General features: G+C 44.5%; 1 protein-coding gene across 1 annotated transcript in view; it reads left to right on the top strand.

Moving 5' to 3' along the window:
* The window catches only part of ERCC6 (ERCC excision repair 6, chromatin remodeling factor), a 77,787-nt gene extending 64,096 nt beyond the window's left edge, over positions 1–13,691 (top strand). The window contains 11 exon segments of the mRNA XM_021073703.1: positions 854–949; positions 2,151–2,366; positions 2,826–2,936; positions 3,331–3,385; positions 3,388–3,449; positions 3,867–3,961; positions 4,401–4,546; positions 4,628–5,329; positions 6,893–7,097; positions 7,961–8,039; positions 9,370–13,691. Coding sequence (XP_020929362.1) covers positions 854–949; positions 2,151–2,366; positions 2,826–2,936; positions 3,331–3,385; positions 3,388–3,449; positions 3,867–3,961; positions 4,401–4,546; positions 4,628–5,329; positions 6,893–7,097; positions 7,961–8,039; positions 9,370–9,792 — 2,190 coding nt within the window. The 3' untranslated portion in view covers positions 9,793–13,691.

Genomic DNA, 21,516 nt, shown 5'->3' with positions numbered 1-21,516 from the left:
TTTGTTTGATATTTTTAAGTAGAGCTTGAGACAGAGATGGTGGGCTGTCTTGGTGTGAGCAGGTGCTGAGCAGCGGATCCTTTTGGCCTTCCCAGGAGGCCAGTGGCTGGCAGTGGAGGACACCACATGGGTGGGATGGTCTCCAGCAGCGCTCAGCACTTAGCAGAGAGGAGTGGAGAGGCAGGCAGTTCATTTGGAAGTTTATAGGGCAGATGCAGTGGGCAGCAGAGGGGTAGCTAAAGGAAAATACTGTGGATTTGTGACTAGTCAAGGGACAAAGTCAGTGAGGTGGTGGCGGGCATCTTGGAGAAAACAGGAGAGCTGAGAGGCAGAAAGGAAACGTGAAGGCATGGAGTAGTCGGCGCACTTGGGCTGGCAGGGTAGGCATTGTTGTCAGAGACACTTGAGGATGGCTCAGAGCTCCAGGAAGGGGCGGGTGCCAGGCAAGGATAAGGTCCCTGTTCAGGTTTGCCCAGGTGAAGTGTTAGGGAGGAACACGGGAGTTGAGACGGTGTGAGCACTTGGAGGCCAGGATGGAAGGGGGGCTGTGCCTGGAGTCCTGGGCTTTCCCGTGAACAGGAAGCCAGTCTTCAGAGGCTTCCGGGATAGTAGGTGGGAACCAAGTGACATGGGGACCAAAAAGTGGATAATGGAGGGGGCTGGTGAGAGGAGGGAACTGTTCCTTGTTTAGCTCTGAGATGTGGCATCGTTATTTTTGTTTTGTTTTTGATAAGATTGCATTGTTAAAATTGCATACATTTTGCTTTTTTGATTAGAAACTTTTGTTGATATTTTAATTCTTTTATTCTGTTAATTTTTTTTTTTTTCAATTCTGTTCTTCTTCTCCTCCTAGGTCTTATTTTGCCGTCTTACAGATGAGCAACATAAAGTCTACCAAAATTTCATTGATTCCAAAGAAGTTTACAGAATTCTCAATGGAGAGATGCAGGTCAGCTAAATAATAGAAGCTGGAGAAATGAATTGTGGACCAAGGGAAGTGGAGGAGGAAAGGAAACTCCTGCTAGTCAGGGATTGTTACCCTCTTGAAAACATTTGGGTGTTCACTTAATTTGAAGCCCTTCCAGAAGTAAGAGAACCCATGATTTGAGCATGTTCCCTTTCACCTGTACTGCAGCGCTGTTACCATTGAACCCAGCGCCGTGTGGTCTAGTGGAAGAATGCACTAGGCAATGGGGTCTGTAAGGTGGGTCCTGTAGGGACTGTTGATCCCATGCAGAATGTGGGGAGCAGCCCCAGACTGCTGGGGTTAGCAGGTGCATGGAGGAAGAATTACTATTATACGTTTTGGGTTTTTTTTAAGTCTTTTCTAGGGCCGCATCCGTGGCATATGGAGGTTCCCAGGCTAGGGGTCTAATCAGAGCTGTAGCCACCAGCTGATGCCAGAGCCACAGCAACACCGGATCCTAGCCTTGTCTGCAACCTACACCACAGCTCATGGCAACGCCAGATCCTCAACCCATTGAGCGATGCCAGGGATCAAACCCACAACCTCATGGTTCCTATTTGGATTCATTAACCACTGAGCCATGACGAGAACTCCGTCTATTATACATTTTTATGTAAGTAATAACATGTTAGTTATTGGCCAGAGTCAGCAATGTATGTGGGTAAATGTCTCTTCATTAAGCACACATAGAAGTTTATTCTCAGCTTTACTTAAAAGCTTCATGTCAGCTCCTCAACTTCTTCGTGCTTCATTATCTTAACGTGTGAGTTGTACTTTATTCATTTGACATGTAAGACTTCCTTAGTCCTTGGTTTGTCCTCCTTGAAGGTACAGCCGAGAAGCATGGGCATGACTTTCTCATTTATATTTAAAAGATGGTCAGATTTTTATGTGCTATGAACCACATACCTTTTTTTCTAGAGGGAACATAAATTATGACTCCAGTTTGGTCCACCCAAGTGTTTTTGTTTTTAGAGAAGTTGCCCTATCAGGAAAAGAAGATGTGCAGAGGTAGATTTCTTCCAGCTCCTAATAGGCCGTGATCAGGGAGGAAACTAAGAAGCTGGTGAAGAATTACTTTTTCATCTGTGCTCCGTATCAAACAACTTCCTTCCTTTCCTTCTTGGGTGAATATTATTTTACATGGGATAATCTGAGTGTGTGTAATTCTTTTATCCCATAGATTTTCTCTGGACTTGTAGCCCTAAGAAAAATCTGCAACCACCCTGATCTCTTTTCTGGAGGCCCCAAGAACTTTAAAGGTATTCCAGGCGAGGAACTAGAGGAAGATCAGTTTGGATACTGGAAACGTTCTGGGAAAATGATAGTTGTTGAGTCCTTGTTGAAAATATGGCACAAGCAGGGCCAACGAGTATTGCTATTTTCTCAGTCCAGACAGGTGAGTATGTAAACGTCATAGAAGAAACAAGTCGGTTTTTAGATTATGTCCCATTTTTTGAATTAATTCAAAAAAAGGACATACTCTAAGAAAATGATTCCAAGGGCAGCTATACCCACTGCTATGGAGGTGACAGCCTGCAAAGCTCTTTGGGAGCTTGGATCTTTCTCTAGAGTTGTGCCCAGAGGTTGGCTTTTTCAGAAAGGCTTGCTTATTACAGGCATGTTTGGGTCTGAACACAAATAAATGCCCTGCTCTTTACAAAACTTGGAAGAATTAGCAGTGTGGAGATGCCAAAAATACTCTTGCAATAGTTATATTTATCTACCTCAATTCAAGAAACCCCTTTTAATTCCTGCCTGCTGGGGAAGGCGTGACTATTTACACAAATGTTAAATGTTCACTGAAGGTGTACATTTGAATTTTAAACTCTTACCCCCCACCTCCTCTTCCAAACAGATGTTGGACATACTTGAAGTATTCCTTAGAGCCCAAAAGTATTCCTATCTCAAGATGGATGGTACCACTACAATAGCTTCACGACAACCTCTGATCACAAGATACAATGAGGTAACATGTGACCATAGCAGTGAAGTCCCATGGTGCTGCTGTGTGCAGAGGGGAGGGGGAGAGAGGTCCACACCCACAGTGCCTGCGTCTGGGATTGAGTGGGAGATGCTTTTAGCTCAGTGCATTTCTGGATTATTGGGATGTGTGTGTGTTTAAACAGAGAATGTCAGGAAGAGAATTCCTTCTTGAAAACCCAACTCTTAAATATTGCTAATATAATTGATATTAAAAGTAGGAGCTGTGACATTGGGTCCTGCCTGACCAAAGGTCTCTAGGGCATAATAATCCCCTGGCTTACACTGGGAAGAGGTTTCCCAAGAGGTGCGGAGCATGTGAAGGCAGAGGTGAGAGCTGCTTCCACGTGCATACTGAGTGTTGTGTGTCTTACCTCCAGGACGCATCCATATTTGTGTTTCTTCTGACCACTCGGGTGGGTGGCCTAGGAGTCAACTGACGGGGGCAAACAGAGTCATCATCTATGACCCCGACTGGAACCCAAGCACAGACACACAGGTCTGTTTATTTTTTAAAGGAGTGCGTTGTGATGGGCTGTCTGATGGCTGGCACCCGGAGCATCCTCAGGTGCCACGTCAGTCTCAGCGTGTGGCTCACCTCTCAGTCAGGTCTTGTCTTCTCCTAGAGGAAGGCACCCTCCAGCAGCACAGGTGGGAAGGGTCTTTACAGTTTATCTGAAGCATCCACACTAGACTTGGGTACAAAGAGAACGTGGGAGGGGATGAACATGGGTTGTTTTTCAGATAGAGCTGGCTCGGTCTGTCTTTGTCACCTGTCTGTTTATCTTCCTTAATAGGTCTTAGGTGTATTTAGCCTCATTAGCCCAGATTCTACTTCAGGAGTGGAAGGGAGCAATCAGCTCTTAGCGCTGGTCACTGAGAAGGGCCCTTGTTGAGGTGCGTCTCTCTGCCGTAGGCCCGGGAGCGAGCATGGAGGATAGGCCAGAAGAAGCAGGTGACGGTGTACAGGCTTCTCACTGCGGGCACCATTGAAGAAAAGATTTACCACCGGTCAGTACCCGCAGCTGCCGCTTCTTGACTGGGGCCTGCTCTCCTGGCCGCAAGCTGTGGAAGCATACCAAGCACGTCATCAGGGTTTGGAGTAGAGAATTTTTTTAGAAATACTGCTTTTATGAAGTCTTTCCAACTTAACAGCAGTAGTTGCTGTGACTTCAGAGATATGTGTAGGGTTTTTTTTAATTTTTGTTTTGTTTTCTCATTAAAATAAGCTCAGATGGCTTATTCTCTGTTTTTATGTGTAACTGGGTCACCTTGCTGTACAGAACATTGTAAACCAGCTAAATGGAAAAAATAAAAATCATTATAAAAAATTAAAAATCTTTAAACCTAATTATTTTTCTACCCTAATAGTAAATAATTACAGTATGTTTGGGATTTTGAGGTAGAGCTAAACCATTGTCTCATACCAGTTTAATTTTTATCTTTATAGACAAATCTTCAAGCAGTTTTTGACAAATAGAGTGCTAAAAGATCCAAAACAAAGGCGATTTTTCAAGTCCAATGATCTTTATGAGCTGTTTACTCTGACCAGTCCTGATACATCCCAGAGCACTGAAACAAGTGCTATTTTTGCAGGTATTCCATAAAATAATTTAACTTAAAGAATTACATAAGAAATATGCAATGTAACATTAGCATGATTTTCCCTCTTCACAGGGACTGGGTCAGATGTTCAGACACCCAAACGCCATTTAAAAAGAAAATTTCACCCCGTCCTTGGAACAGACCAGAACGTTGCAATGGGCAAAAAGCTCCCTGATTTGAACGCATCTGCAAATGATGCCACGCCATCTGAAGAGAAATCTATAGCTATGGGAGCTGAAATAAATGCAGCAACTTCTAATCAAGAGGATCCTTTGAAAGATGCCCCTCAGACACCTCGTAGTCTAACCAGCAGTGACAGACTTGGAGGAGAGACAGATGCGGAGTCCAGACTACAGGAGTCCTCAGGGATTCGAGGAAATGGGGAGTGTTCAGACTCTACAGGAGTCGGCAAAATGTGCAGGACTCCTGGTGAGGACAGCATCGAAGAAGAGGAGGGTCTTTCTGATAAAAGAGAAAGCTGCCAGGTTCAAACAGAACCCCTTTGGGAGAATGGACAAACGGACACTAGTTTTCAGAAACACAAGTCAAAAACAAAACACCGTGTGACGGAAGAAGAGACCCTGGAGAAACACCTGAGGCCAAAGCAAAAGCCTAAGAACTCCAAGCACCGCAGAGACGCCAAGTTTGAGGGAACCCGAATTCCACACCTAGTGAAGAAGAGGCAGTACCAGAGGCAAGACAATGAAAATGAGAGCGAGGTCAAGGAACGCAGCAATGACGACTATGTTCTGGAAAAGCTTTTCAAAAAGTCAGGTATTCCTCCTGCTGAGTTACTGCAGATGCGCTAGAAATAGAAAATGAGGGGCTATCTCTAGCAGTAGTAGCCTTTCGTGACAGTGCGGAGTGGGTACTCCCCTGGAAATATTTTTCCCTCTAAAACTCAGATTTGAAATGTGTTGACATTTTTGAAAATCACATTCGCTTCTGTTTCCTGGAGACCTAGAAGAGTTTGAACCTCGGGAGAACAGTAGTCCTTGACTTCTAGGCACACACAGGAGGGATGTAGTGCTTAAAACAGATTTGCACTACCTGAGCATTGTAGAAAATTTCTCTGCATGCTATATTTATCTGATTTTTCCAGCCACAGGAGTGTAAAGTGACAGATTGTGGAGGAGAAAGGCAGGGGCTTGGCCAAGACAGGCACTGTGGAAGTAGAATGGCTGGCAGCCAATATCAAGGGAGAAAAATTAGGAAAGCAGACTCAACATTTGCTCGGGACCCTGGAGGACGGGCTTAGTCATACCTGGGACCGTCACCTGGCCCAGGCCTCGCCAGTCATTGTGTCCTGATGTGACGCACTTGAGTTACCAGAGATCACTGAATGGGTGCAGGTGGGCAGGCCGAGACATGGCATCTCAGAAAGAAACTATCTGAGCCTGATGCTTTCTCGTATGGTAGCTCATTGTCAACTTTCTCTACTTTTTCTGTAGTTCCTGGTCTGTTTTCCTAAGCAATTATTTATTTTGTCTAGTTTTCAAGTTTATTTGCATGGTGGCGTAGAAAATACTCTTAGAATAATTTTTTTTTAAATCGGCTTCTGTTTCATGATAATTTCCCCTTGTCATTTCTAATTTTGCGAATTTCTCCCTTTTTTCTTGAGTAGGTTTAGCTAGTAGATTGTCTAGTTTATGATTTTTTAGTAAACCAGGATTTTGATTTATTAGTTAGATCCATGGTTTTTCTCTACCTCCTTAATTTATGCTTTAATCTTCATTACATTTTCCTTACTGCTTTTGTTTTTGGTGAATTTTTTGGTCTTAATTTTTGTAAAACTGTTTGACTAGGAATTTAGTTCATTTATTTTTATTCTTTCATTTTTATTGATAGAAGTAGTTAAGGCTCTGAATTTTATTGCTAGAAGTAATTAAGGCTCTGAATTATTTTTTCATTTTCGTTGGTGTAAGTATTTAAGGCTCTGCACAGAGTTCTCATGTGTGTTGTTTTTGTGATTGTTACTTTTTAGAAATTCTGCAATTTTGGTTTATATTTTTATGTTTTCTCCCCTCAATAAATACATTAATAGGTTTTAAAATTTCCAGAAAGCAGGGAAGAGGTTATGCTGAAGTGTGGTATTTAAAGCATTATGCTGTGATCATACAAAGCGGGGACAGTTGATAGTCCCTCCCTCATTGGTAGAGACGCAGATGAAGAGCAGCAGCATTTGTAAAGTTCCTGGGTCCTGTTGGTCATGGGTGAATAGCTGCCAAAAATGTTCATAATTTTTTTCTCCACCCAAAGCCCGCTAGCCTGTGCTGAGAACAGGTGATTGTGTATGAGCTGAAATAACACACCCCCGGTTTCCCCTCTTCTTGCCAGTGGGCGTGCACAGCGTCATGAAGCATGATGCCATCATGGACGGAGCCAGTCCAGACTACATGCTGGTGGAGGCGGAGGCCAACCGCGTGGCCCAGGATGCCCTTAAAGCACTGAGACTCTCGAGGCAGCGGTGTCTGGGAGCGGCGTCTGGTGTTCCCACCTGGACCGGTCACAGGGGGCTTGCTGGTGCCCCAGCAGGAAGAAAGTAAGAGGCTGCCACCCCACCCTGCTTGTGAGGAGGCCAAGCCAGCTAGGCCGGGGGTAAATCAGGGCAGGCCGGGTACCTCCTCCTGTTTCTCTGCAGAAGTAGAAATCACTCAGGGTTTGGGTCAGCCAAAGGTTCGTGGTTTGGGGCAGTGCATTTTTCATCTTACCTTCTTCTTGGCTTTCATTTCCTCCTTTCCAAAGTTGATTTTTCAAGGAAAGGAGAACTTAGGAGGTGCTGCCATAAAAAATAGTAAGAGATACAGAATAATGATTAAACTTTAGTAAGATGATTAGCCAGGTTTCAACAGTCAGTAGTCACAATGCTAACCAATGTGGTCTTTTATTTATTTTATTTTGCTTTTTAGGGCTGCACCCATGGTGTATGGAGGTCCACGGGCTCGGGGTCTAATCGAAGCTATAGCTACCAGCCTACACTGCAGCCATAACAATGCCAGATCTGAGCCATGTCTGCAGCCTACACCATAACTCATGGCAGTGCCGATCCTTAACCCGCTGAGTGAGGCCAGGGATCGAACAAGCAACCACATAGTTCCTAGTCAGATTCGTTTCTACTGTGCCACGACGGAAACTCCCAGTGTGCTCTTTTAGTTTTCCTAGATTTCAAGGGTACTTTGTAAGTTGAACAAGGATATTGAGTGGTTCTTACTCGAGATGCAGTGGTAATTTCCCAGGAGAGTAGAGTTTAGGAATCTAAGGGCATAGAGCAGAAGCGTCATGGCCATGAAGGAATAACCATGCAGGAGGAAATTTCTCCTGAAACAGTTTAATTGTTGGAAGGACATCCTCATCTCTAAGTCACAAAGTAACATTTTACCTCCTGTGACTCTTTTCCTTGTTTAGGAGTAGATTTGGTCAGAAAAGGAACTCCAACTTCGCTGTGCAGCATCCTTCTTCAGCATCTCCAAAGGAGAAAAGCCAGGTAACATGAGAGACTATTTTTCATTCGTGAAACTTGCTTGATTGAATTGCTGTGAAAATTTCCCTGATTCTGCATGTGAAGAAAATCACATGCATAATGGCGTCTGATGTTTGTATTTTATGTTCTCATTTATGAAGCACTTTCATGTGAATGTAAAAGGGCTGGCCAGGAGTTCCTGTTGTAGCTCAGTGGTAACAAACCTGAGTAGTAACCATGAGGATGCGGGTTCTATCCCTGGCCTCATCCAGTGGGTTAAGGATCTGGCTTTGCCGTGAGCTGTGGTGTAGGTCACAGACGTGGCTCGGATCCTACCTTGCTGTGGCTGTGGCGTAGGCCAGCGGCTGCAGCTCTGATTTGACCCCTGACCTGGGGCCAAATATGCTGTAGGTGCAGCCCTAAAATAAATACATACGTACATACACATATATATGTATAAAAGAGCCGGCTAACTTCCTAGAAGAGACAAAGTCTTAATCCCAAGATCTATAGTGGAATCTCTGTTTTGTCCTCCGAAAATTAATACAAGGATGGCTGATGTGTGAGTAGATGCCTGTATAGCCTGCCCCATCTGGAGGTGTAGTACTGGCTCCAATAAAGGTCTAGAAAACCACCTTGAATGTTGTTTGTAACTTACTAGCTGCCAGAGCATCATGCCAGTCTCTCCCCCCGCCCTGCCCCGCCCCAGACGCCTGGAGTGCTTCACCCTCCTCTCGTGATGTTGTACTCTTCTTTAGTTTTCTCTACGTAAGGGTCATGTTACTTATGAAATTTGAAAACCCCCAGGTTCAGATTCCTATTTTAGATTAATATGAACACATTTAGGAATAGAGAACCTTTTTGACTCCCATGTTATATTATTTTACCAGTAGTGATGTGAAGAAAAGCTAGGTTTGAGTTGTTCTAAGGAAATTCATAAGAGGTGTAAAGGAGGAAAGAGATTTGAAAGTGAAGGAATAAAAGTACAGCTCTGATTCTGTTCCCTATCCCACGGTGCCCAGATCAGGGGAAATTGGGGAGGAAGAACAGGAAAGGCCCACAGAGCCGAGCCTTCTGGAAGCCCAGCCCTCCCTCCCTGCAGTCACCACTCAGGGTGGTGATGAAGCAAATAGTGTAGTTTTTTGTTTTTTAGGAAATGTTCTGTAAGATTGGGTGGATTTAGACTCCTGGGTCTCCCTTTCCCTTTGCGTTAGATGATGTCCCAGTCTTTGCCTGACAGCCTCACCACCCTGGGCATGTGTGTTATTTTATGGCCCCTCAGAGCCTCTGGGGAAGTAAGTGGAAGCATGAACTGGGTGTTGAATATATTAATGTGCTGATCATCTCTCTCCAGGACGGCATTCTGAAAAAGGATGGAAAAGACAGTGTTTCTGAGCATTTTAGTGGAAAAGTGGAAGATGCAGAACTTTCATCCGGGGCCCTCACTTCCTCCTCACTGTTGGCGAAAATGAGAGCAAGAAACCACCTGATTTTGCCAGCGCGCTTAGAAAGTGAGAGTGGGCACGTTCCAGAGGCCTCTGCCCCGCTGCCCTCCAGCACGGAACACGATGAGCTCCTGGTAGAAATGAGGAACTTCATTGCCTTTCAGGCCCAAGTCGACGGCCAGGCCGGCACTCGGGAGATACTGCAGGAGTTCGAACCCAGGTTATCGGCATCACAGTCTTGTGTCTTTCGAGAACTGTTGAGAAATCTGTGCACTTTTCATAGAACTTCTGGTGGGGAGGGAATTTGGAAACTCAAGCCAGAATATTGCTGATCAGCATGACTTCCTGAGCTTTTAATTGACTTTTTCTAGCAGAGATTTCTGGTTATTAATCTAACAATTAATAATCATATGTTTTGTCAATGAAAGTGGACTGCATTTGATGTTTACTTTGAATGATAACTACCTCATACTTTAAACTTTAAGGACGAAGAAATTCTTCTCTGAAACTTACGTTTTAAAAAAATACCTGGATTTTTTTTTTTTCCCCAAAATGAATTATGTTATAACAGGGACCTAACCAATAATCCTTGGAATATATATTTATTCTTTTACCCAGAAGTTGCTTCAGGGAACACATTATTACTCATTTAGAAGTTTATAGAGCAGAACTCCTCAAGAATTCCTCCTTTTAATTTTTGCCTGCATCCATGGCATTTGGAAGTTCCCAGGCCACGGATCAAATCTGAGCTGCAGCTGCGACATACGTTGTAGCCACGGCAACACCAGTTGCTCAACCTGTGGTGCCACAGTGGGAACTCCCAAGAATTCTTTTTGGTGCTAAAAACATGTCTTATATTCAGTTAGACCTGTCTAGTAAGTCAGTTCATCAGTATGTGATTACAGCTCTGTTTTTAGTACCTAGCTTTTAAATGTTTAAATTGATCATTGATCACTCAAGAAGAGACCAGATTTGTTACCTTTTGAATCATATTAGTTGCCTTTAAACGACCTTCCGTTTAAGGTGCTCGTAAATTGACAGGTATTTTTATTGGTAAAGCATGGAATAGCTTGGTAATAAATGATGAGACATGTCTTTGCAGAAAGTTATAGTTTCCTCAGTGGCTTTAAACAAAGGGTACTTCTCCTCACACCTCCCACCCCCTTGGGTGACTGTTTGTTTTAGGAAAATGAAATGTATTGTCTTATTAAAAAAAAAAAAAAAAAAACCCAAGCAGAACCAAAAGTAAGTATAAATAAAACTACCAACACAGGCACATGCTCACAAACATCACTCCAGACCACACCAGGATCTACTGTCATCCCCCATTCTACCCTCCACCTTCCAGACCGCTCTGCTTACATGCTGGGAGGGAACCTTGAACATACTAAATGTTACTCATTACCTGCCTTTCTCAGGATTCTAGTAACTTAGAATCAGGCATCATTGTTTTCCTTCTGTCCAGTCGTTTTCATCTCTCTTTCCCCTTTGCATTCACCATTGACTCTCCTGTTTTAGAGGTTTGGTTTTCAGCTGCACCTGTTCTGTTTCTGGCTGTTGTTAACATGTTTAGAGTTTGGTGCTGGTGTTGTCTCGGTCCACAGTTTGTTTTCTTAGCCTTGTTTTCCTTTCCTTCTCATTGTTATTTTATCATGTCAGCTCTGAAGCCTTGTTTTCTTAAATTCATTGGATTTCTTAAATTCTTTGGATTCCTTAAATGTCTTCTAGAGCTATCACAGTGCAGTTTGTTTCTTGGATTTGTTTCCTCAGGCGTGCTGTTTCCCAGGTTTTTCTGTATCATGCTTGCCTTCCTCCCATGCCATTTCTTCGTATCTTACTCAGCTGAGAGTGGGCAGCTGGGTGCAGGTCTCCTGTATGCTCTTCCCTGCCATCCAGAGAGAAGGGGTCGGGGAGAGCTGCTGCTGGGCAGCTTGTGGTTGGAGGACTTGGGTTTTACTTTTCTATTCTGAGATTTTGCTCAATAGCTTGGGCTGTGAATCCCTCCCCTTTGACAGGAGATGTCATAATCAGTCATAATTCTTACTGGGATTTTCTACCTTTTTTTTTTTTTTTGGATTCTGGCTTGTTCATTTTATTCAGTTTTTAGAACAATTCATTATTAGAGGAGGAAGATTTCTATTGTTTTCTTCATCCTGCTGTCATTATCTAGAAATAATAGGAGAGACTTCTAAACAGGTCATCAGTACATCCTAAACTTGACAGCTTGGCTCAGAAGGGAGTCAAAACTCATGACTTTTGTTCCTGGGAAGTTTTTTTGTGTTTTTGTTTTTAGGGATGCACCCACATCATATGGAAGTTCCCAGGCTAGGGGATGAATCAGAGCTGCAGCTGCTGGCCTGCACCACAGCCACAGCAAGGTAGCATCTGAGCTGGGTCTGTGACCTACACCGCAGCTCACAGCAGCACCAGATCCTTAACCCACTGAGTGAGGCCAGGGATCGAACCCATGTCCTCATGGATACTAGTCAGGTTTGTTACTACTGAGTCACAACAGGAACTCCAAGTTTTTTGCTTTCGTTTTGTGATCAGTAATTAGCCTATGGGAAAATTGCATCCCTCTTGTTCTTGAGTTGAGGTACTGATGCAGTTCACGAGTGTGAAGCACTTGGGCATCATAGCTCTGTTGTCAGAAATCTAAACTGTACTGAGCGAGGGAAGTTGTAGCCTTCTCATCAGGCAGAAGATGCCATCAAATGTTATGAGGCAAAAAAAAAAAAAAAAAGTCAGGATGCCGTCACGGCAAGGTGGTCCTCACTCCAGGCCGTGTCTCAGCTCTGCCACCAGCAAGGCTATGGCCTTGGGTAGTCACTGGCTTGCCTGTTGGTATCTGTGACCATTGTCATCATGCCTCTGGGTGGACAGACTCAGAGGCAGATGCTCTGGTGTGATGGTTTTAATAGAGTAACTTATTCATTTAGAGAAAATTAACTTTTGGAATTTTAAAAGCTTTGTACAATGTAGATTTAATATATTTAACATGCTATATTGGTAATAAGCTATAGTAAAAGATTTTAAACTTCTGTGAAATTTTTATAATTCTTTAGTTAATACATGAATGCACTATCACTGTTTAAGACGTTTTAAGCAATACTCTGCCTCCCCACTACTCTTGTTCCTATTCAGGAGATAAGTGCTATATTTGGCATGTATTCTTCCAGGCTATTTTCCTTGCCTTTACAGGCACATGTGGCAGAGGCTGCTGCTATAATGTCATTTTCCCTTCTCCTTTACTGATAAGTCTTGATTTTTACCTGGACATGTGGTTGCTCAGCTCAAACCCTGCTTCCCAGCCTACCTTATAGTTCATTGTAGCCATGTGACCAGGCAATGGGCTGTGAAGAGAATGTTCAGATGGGACCCATAAATAAGGGATCGGGCGTCCCCTCTTCTCCCCTTATGCTGGCTGAGATGCATGTGGGAGCTTAAGCGGTGACGTGAAGTGGGCAGAAGTCATGTCCTGAGGATGCCAGTCTTGAGCGCTTTCCTTTCACCTATTACTTGAGAGCAAAATAAACTCCTGACTTGCTTAAACCACTGTCTTTTGGAGTTTTTTTTTTTTTTTTTTTTTTTTTTGCTTTTTTAGGGCCGTATCTGTGACATACGGAAGTTTCCAGGCTAGGAGTGGAATTGGAGCTACAGCTGCTGGCCTACACCACAGCCACAGGATCTGAGGGATCTGAGCCCCGTCTGCAACTACACCACAGCTCATGGCAAGACCAAATCCTTAACCCACTGAGCGAGGCCAGGGATTGAACCCACGTCCTCATGGATACTAGTCAGGTTCTTAACTGCTGAGCCACAACAGGCACTCCCATAAGTGACATTTTAAAATCACATTTCCTAGTTGATAAGAGTATCGTTGGGTTTTACATATTGGTCTTGTATTTAGCAACCTTGCTGAATTCTTTCATTAATTGTGGTAAGTCTATAAATTGTCCTATTTGTAACAATCATGTCAGCTGCAAATAATAACAGTTGAATTTCTTCCATTCCAATACTTAACACTTTATATGTCTCCAATATGATAGTAAATATAAATGTCAACGCTTCACCTCCTTGCTTTATTCCTGACGTTGAAGATAAACTTGTAAAATTTTGCCATTAAATATGCAGTTGCTGTTGTTTCTGGCAGATGGTCTTTATCAAGTTAAGGAAATGCTCTTTCCAGCCGCAAATCCAGTGCTGAATTTTATTAAATGCGTTTTCTGCATCTATTGATTTAATTGTGCGATCTCTCCTTTAAATATCTCTCTTAGTGTTGTAAAGTTCACAGTTACGTTTTCCAACATTAAAACATCTTTTAGACTCCTGCTTCCAGAATGGCAGTGTGAAGGGCCAGATGTGCAACGCGGAAAACAGCTATAACCGGACAAAATACCAGAGGTCAAACACCCCCTTCCCTCCCCCAGAAAATGTAATGTTTCTGGAAATAGTCCTAAGGGCCTACTGTTGATGAACAGACAGTCAAAAGGATCTACTGAGTCTTGTAAGAACAGCCAAAGGCTGTGGTTCTTGAACCACAGTGTATTCCTTCCTGCTTTCTCCCTATCTCAGTGTGGTGACAGATTCTGTAACCCAGGTAGGTTTAGCCAAGAAAACTGGGCTCCTTCCTTTAATTCCCAGTCAAGGGATATAGTAACTGGGAGGGATGTGCTGCCAGCATTTCTCACCCCCTCCAGCCCCAAATCGCAGGGGCTAAAAGTATAATAACAAATGAAAAATTCACTAGACAGGCTCAGCAGTAGATTTGAGCTGGAAGAAAAAAGATTCAGCCAATTTGCGGATGAATGGATATTTATGCTACCCAAAAAATAACAGCAACAACAAAAATGAAGTGAAGGAAAATGCATAAAGCCAAAGAGAAATGTGCATCAATGTATGCTTAATGGGAGTCCTGGAAGGAGAGAAAGAAAAGAAAAAATATTTTGAGAAGTAAAGCCTGCAAATTTCCCAAATGGATTTTTATTTTGTTTATTTAGGGTCATACCCGTGACATATGGGTTCCCTGGCTGGGGGTCGAATCGGAGCTGCAGCTGCAGCCCTATGTCACAGCCAGGGCAGCACCAGATCCAAGCCACATCTGCAACCTACATCACAGTTTGCTTAACCCATGGAGCGAGGCCAGGGATTGAACCCACATCCTCATGGATACTAGACCTCTGGCCACAGGGACTTCCTTCTGAGGGAAACCAAGTGGATGTCCTTAGCAGGGGGCCTTGTGGGCAAGGGCTCTGTGTTTCTGGAGTGAATTCATCAGGTCTCCAAATGCAGCTTCCTCCCCTTATTCTCCCTTCCCCTTATTCTCAGTCCTCCCTTTCTCTTTCATTTGGTCATGTTTATTGAGCGCCAACTGTATGCCCATTAATCCATTCTCTAAGGATTAAGAAGGTAATGTTTCTATTTGCAAAGAGACCCAATCCTGGAGGTGACAGGCTCTCAATGAACTATTGAGAAATAGGATGAACCCATGCCCAAGAGACAGGAATTCCAAGGAAAGCTGATATTGAAGGTGGCATTGCACTCACTCATCTCTCAGCCACACATTGGGCACCCGCTCTGGGCCAGGCAGCATCTGCAGAAAAGTACCGCTCTCTGGACTGCCCTGAGAAATGCATGGACGTTGGTAGGCAGAGAAGGAAGGATGTCCCAGGAGCGAGACCAGGGAGTCCAGTCTGCTGGGACATGCATAGTGTGTGGTTGGAGGTAATCCTAGAAGGCCTGGAATAACAAGGAAGGAGCTGGACTTTTATTTTTTAAGATAACTAGGGGATACAACATGCTCACTGGAGGAAATCTGGATATTATATAAAGCAAGGAACTAATAAAATATCCATAATCATATACTATTCATGAGCAACAGGAATTGACTTCTAGATGTATTTCCTTCCAGCCTTTTTTTCTTCGGAATACTTTTAATAATAGAATATATTATATATATTTTTTCATTTGGTGTCTTCCTTCATTCACTTTTCCGTGTTAAGAATTCTTTCAGGAGTTCCCGTCGTGGCGCAGTGGTTAACGAATCCGACTAGGAACCATGAGGTTGCGGGTTCGGTCCCTGCCCTTGCTCAGTGGGTTAACGATCCGGTGTTGCCGTGAGCTGTGGTGTAGGCTGCAGACGCGGCTCAGATCCCGCGTTGCTGTGGCTCTGGCGTAGGCCGGTGGTTACAGCTCCGATTCGACCCCTAGCCTGGGAACCTCCATATGCCGCAGGAGCGGCCCAAAGAAATAGCAAAAAGACCAAAAAAAAAAAAAAAAAAAAGAATTCTTTCAGTGACATAACATGGTCACATGCAGATATAATTAATTAATCAAACCAATAAGGCTGTGAGGTTTATCATGTTCTTATTAATTTATCATAATTTAACATCAGTTTCCCATTTTCTCTTGTTGTAATACTGGTGGACATTTCTGAGCATGAAGTTTTTCTCTCCTTTTTCATTCTGGATCAGTTTCCTGGAAGGATTCCCAGGTCAGAGTCCTTTCCCTTCATCAAAAAGGGGGAGGCCAGTTCCCTGGCTGGCCTGGTGTTTCTCAGCATCTGGGTCGAATTTGGTCCTGGCGCTTTGTGGAGCTTTCTTTTCTCCTCCTCTGTTGGGAATGTGGGCTCAGCGCATGACAGGCTTGCCATGTTCCCAGATGGAAGTCCCTCAGGTCCTGGGATCACCCTGGAGTCGGAGTGAGGAAGGTTCCTCTCAGCCCGGCACCTGTCCTGACCTCCCCCGGCTGGCAGTTACTTGGTGTCACCCAGATGTAAGAAGGAAGGGCTTCAACCCTTTGGGCTGGAGGGCTGGGACTTCAGGGAAGCAGCGTTGCTGAGCGCCTGCTCTGGACTGGGCACTGCTGCTGCTGCTGTTTGTACTCTGTCTCAGAGGAGTCTTGTCCAGTCCTCCCCAACCTGAAACCAAGGCTGCTCTGGCTCTGATTCCCAGGAGGTGAGGTCACGCTCAGGGACCCTTGGCACCACACACAGTTGCTGAGCTGCAGGCTGGCTGTTGGCCACCTTATCCTTTCTCTCTTTATGATGATGCCGAAAGCAGAGGATCTAGGTCAGCACACCAATACCCTTAGTTTTAAAATGTTTCTTTTTTGAAATAATTTCAAATTTGTAGAAAAGTTTCGAGAATGGCAGAGAACTCCCTTGACCCAGATTCGCCAACTGTTTACACTTTTTTGCCCCACTTACTTGTGTGCATGTGCACACACACGCACCCGCACACGCACACTAACACATTTTTGCTCCTGACCATTTGAGAGTAAGTTGTGGACATGCCCTTTACCCCTAAATATTTCAGTGGGCTTTTCCTAAGAACAAGGACAATCTCTTAGATACCCGTATAGTTATCAAAGGCAAGAAATTTAACATTGATGCAATGCTATGGTCTTACACAAAGTCCACAGTAGATTTTATCAGCTGTCCCACTCTGTCCTTGTAGCTCCTACCACCCTGCCCAAGACCATACACCGCCTTTGGTCATCCATCCTTTTAGTCTCCTTTAAGTGGGAGTATCCTACCTTTCTTTGGCCTTTCCAAATTGACCTTCACAATTTGGGACATTCCAAGTTCTCTCTCGGTTTAGGTCCGTTGGGGTGTTGGTTCACAATGAGGATTTGGTGAAGCATCATTAGCAAAGGTGGTACAGTGTTCCCTTAGGGCATGGCCTTAGCAGCCATGTCCCCTTATTGGTCAGACTGACCTTGACCACCTGGGGAAGGTGAGTTCCCCCAGGCTCCTCCCCTCTATGTAACTCTTTGAGCTCAGTACACAATTTGTGAGGAGCTGCTTTTCAGATGATGTGGCTATCCTGTTCCCCATTAAACTTTTGCCACTGCTTTTAGGCATCATTGATGAGACTTGCCTGAATCCATGATTACTCTGGTGAGTGCCAGAGGATTTTCTGACTCCATCATTCTATCCACCTTTATTATTGGCATTTACTGGAAGGAAGAGCTGTCTCTGCTTATTTTTTTATTTACAGCAGGATAGACTCATGGAATTTTCTTTTGTTCAGTAGGATAAAATCTACTTGTAGCCTTTTTGACTACCTCCTTACCTCCTGGCACGCACAATGGTGCAGGCTCGCAGCGTAATTTCCCTGCCCCAGCTGAATCAGCCATTTCTCTGAGGAATTGTGTTCCCTTGACCTCTTTTTTGTTTGTTCGTTTGTTTGTTTTTTGCTTTTTTAAGGCCAAACCCATGACATATGGAAGTTTCCAGGCTAGGGGGCAAATCGGAGCTACAGCTGCCAGCCTACACCATGGCCAAAGCAATGCAAGATCCAAGCCGTGTCTGCAACCTACACCACAGCTCACGGCAACCCCAGATCCCTGATCCACTGAGTGAGGCCAGGGATCAAACCTGCATCGTCTTGAATACTAGTTGGATTCATTTCCACTTTGCTGCGAGAACTTCTGAATTTAAAATTTTAATGATTTTATTTATTTTTTACTTTTTATTCTCATACACTTTCAAAATTACATAGCATTTGCAAGCCTAGCTTCTGTTTTAAAGAGGAATGATATTAGGAAACCAAGTGCTATATATGCTCATTGCTGTTGGAGTATCGTTTGTATTCCGTATTTATTTTCAGTCTGGAGCAAAAGGATACTGGGGTTATGATAGTGCTTCGAAATGTTCCCTTAAAATAAATTTGGGTTTACCAATGTGAAGTGATTTGTATAAAAATATAAAGTCGATAGTAGGCCCTGGATCTGTTGTTTCACATCGTGAAGGTAGGAAATGAATGAATGAAATCAGGAAGCCCCAAACTGTGTTGCGCTGGATTGGGTTTGAACATTAAGGGGCACTTGGGCATCCCCTCAGCACGGTAAAGGCTGGGAATGCCCAGCCTATGGGAAAGTTGCCTTGGGCTGAAAAAAATAGCTCATCCATAGCAAATCATAGGAATTTAATGTTCTCAGCAAGCCTATGAGGTTTATACCATTCTTACCGCCATTGTACAGACAGGGAAACTGAGGCACAGAAGACCATTCAGTGCGGCAGGGCTCTTTGGTGCTGCAGTAACTCAAGTTGATGATGGTGCTCAGGGATGCTGATCTCTGTTTTCTTAATTTGGTGTGTGGCAGGTGGAGCTGCATGGAATCTAATGTATCTTCCACGGCTAATATGCAAAGATAAAGTGTTTATTGGGTATTGTCTTTCCATTAAAAACATGCACTGGCTTGGGTCTGTTTAGGCAGAAAACCATGGCTTGCTCATTTGGTTTGTCTTAAGGGAAACTGGTACATATTAAAGCAATGTACTTATCACTGAGATTTACAAAGATTTACACATCTTTGTAAATCTCAGATCCTTTATATGTGAAATGGGTATAAATATAGCACCTACTTCATGAGGCTATTGTGAAGACTGGTTTCAGATAATGCACATAAAATATCAAATAACTGGCATACAGAAAGTTCCCAGTAAATGCTAACTATTAAAAAAAAACCCAAAACAAACAAACAAACAAAAAACAAACCTCAGCTAATAAGAGCCAGAATTTGGACCCAGGTGATGTGGCTACAGGACCATCTGTTTGATTCCTACTTGTTTGGACCCTGGCACTTAGATGTCTTTCCCAAGTGTTGTCTTGGTCTAGAGAAAGGCCTTGGCCAGGAGTTTCTGGTCCTGACCACGAAGAACATGGGTGGGTCACAGAAGGACGGCTGTGGCAAGATAGACTGGAAGTGGACAGGAAAAGGAACAGGGGCTCCCTGCTTGTCGTCTACACCAACAACAGGGGCAAGGAGCCCCCTGGAAGACTACCCAGCCCTGCCCAATGGGGAGGACAGCTTCTCACACTCAGCTTGAGTGGTGAAGGGCTCTGTTGATATGTGCGGGGTGTGCTGGGCCCCTCTGACAGGCAGGGGAGACATCAGAGATGAAAGCGCTCAAGTTCCAGCCCTTTGTGCACTGAGAATACAAAGTGCCAAGTGAGCAGGCCCAGAGCTTGAGGGTGCTGGCCACTGGTGCTGATGGAGCAGAAGCTGCATTCAGAGTCCTTGCTCAGCCCTCCCCTCTCTCCTAATCACTCCCCACCACCCCCTGCAGGGTCCTGCCTGTTGGCCCAGCAAGAAGCTTCTCAGGCTCCATCCATGGCACAACTTCAGAGCTTGAAGACCTGGTTCCAGTCCTGACTGGTTTTCCATCAGCCCATCGTGATGGAGTTGGGGTGTACAGGCAGTGTCTCATCCTGCTCTAGCACAGTCCCTCCACAGATCTGTGGTTTTACCTTCCTTCTTACCTTCTGTGGGGTTGGAGTCTGCAGAGCGGCTTGGCATTCAGAGACTGTCGGTCCCCAACTCTGAACCATCAGTGTCCCTGATCCCCCACCCTGGACAGAAGCTTATCATTTTTCAGTAAAAACCCAACTGCACAGGCACGAGTCTATGGGAGCACTGGCTGTCTGCAGAGCGAGATGGGTATGAATGATTTAGCTTTGCAGATCCTGCTGCCGCTTCACTGTGGAGGTGCCCCCACAGCAGGACGCCTCTGACTGTCTTGGCCCCTCTAGACTGGCAACGGCTTTTTGACTAAATAGATGAAAGCACAGGCAATATCCACTTCTTCAGATAATCTCCTGGCTGTAATTAGGGGCCAGACAAGCCCCCCTTGTGCCTCTGCTCCCCACCAAGTTATTGTGTGTCCAGGACCTGGGTCAGGCTGAGCCAGGAAATCCCATGCAAGTGTGTATCTGCCCCTTCTCCCTGCGCTCCAGCTCTCGATGGTCAGGGGCAGTTGGTGAGTGATTTGATGTGGCTCTACAGAGCAGAGCATCACCTGAGCTCTCGGCCGTTTCCAAGGTCCCCCCCACCTTCTCTGCAGCTGACACAGGCTCCCCAGATTCCATCATCAAACACTCCTTTGAAGGATGGCAGATGCTTGAAAGGCGCTCTCTTCCCGCTCAGAGACTGGTCATGAGTTTAGAAGCTTTTCTATGAACACACATAAGAGAAATTGTCATGCAGGGGGATCTGAGTCTCCTCTGTGTGGTTTTTCCGGATAGTTCCTTTCCCCTGAATTCTGCCACTGGTGCCCCAGGGCTAGGTCTTCCTTTTCCAGTCCCTTCCTAAGCAGACAAAAGGATTCAAAGGATCCAGGACCCTAAATGTAGGACTAGAATATAGTGAGTGCTGGAAAAGCAGGGATGCGAGCCTACAGGATGGAGGGGAAGTGATGGGGGTGACATGGCAAGATTGTGTCCTCCTGGGGGCTGGGGAGGAGGGGTGTCCCTTCCTGGGCAGCCAGCGAACCAGTGCCTGAGTGACAAAGGAGGACTCTGCCTCCCACTGACTGACTTGTCACGAGAGCTGTTGGGGGACAACCCCCAGTTCACCAAGGAGAAAGCCCAAAGCAGTTGGGATCACCCTCAGTGGACACACAGCCACTGTCACATATAAACCAAGAAAAACATGTGCAACACAGGTGACAAACAGAAGAGTAAGTCTTTTTAACATTTAAAAAGAATTATAGTTGATTTACAATGCTTTATTAATTTCTACTGTGCAGCAAAGGGACACAGTCACACACATATATACATTCTTTGCCTTATGTTGCTTCCTTCCATCATGTTCTCTCCCAAGTGATTGGATATAGCTCTCTGTGTATAAAATAGGACCTCATTGCTTATCCATCAGAAGAGTAAAATATGATTGCATCTAGAGCTCTTACAAATAGAAATCGTGCACCCAACAGCAGAATGAGGAAGTCTCCAACAAAAAAATAGCATGAAAGAAGAAGGCCCTCAACCCCCTCAAAAAAAAAAAAAAAACACCCCAAAGAAATAAAATATGGTATAGGCAATACATGTAAACTGTTTAATCCCATACAAATGGAAAAAAAAAAGATGCCTTTTTAAGTGTGGTTATCAGACTGTCTGAGATGATTTAAAAAGTTGCTGCCTCTGGAGTTCCCATCGTGGCACAGCAAAAACAAATCTGACTAGGAACCATGAGGTTGTGGGTTCGATCCCTGGCCTCACTCAGTGGGTAAAGGATCTAGCGTTGCCATGAGTTGTGGTGTAGCTTACAGA

This window comes from Sus scrofa, chromosome 14, assembly GCF_000003025.6.
Source record: "Sus scrofa isolate TJ Tabasco breed Duroc chromosome 14, Sscrofa11.1, whole genome shotgun sequence".
In the NCBI taxonomy this organism is placed as follows: domain Eukaryota; kingdom Metazoa; phylum Chordata; class Mammalia; order Artiodactyla; family Suidae; genus Sus; species Sus scrofa.
This window is presented reverse-complemented; position numbering and strand designations above follow the sequence as displayed.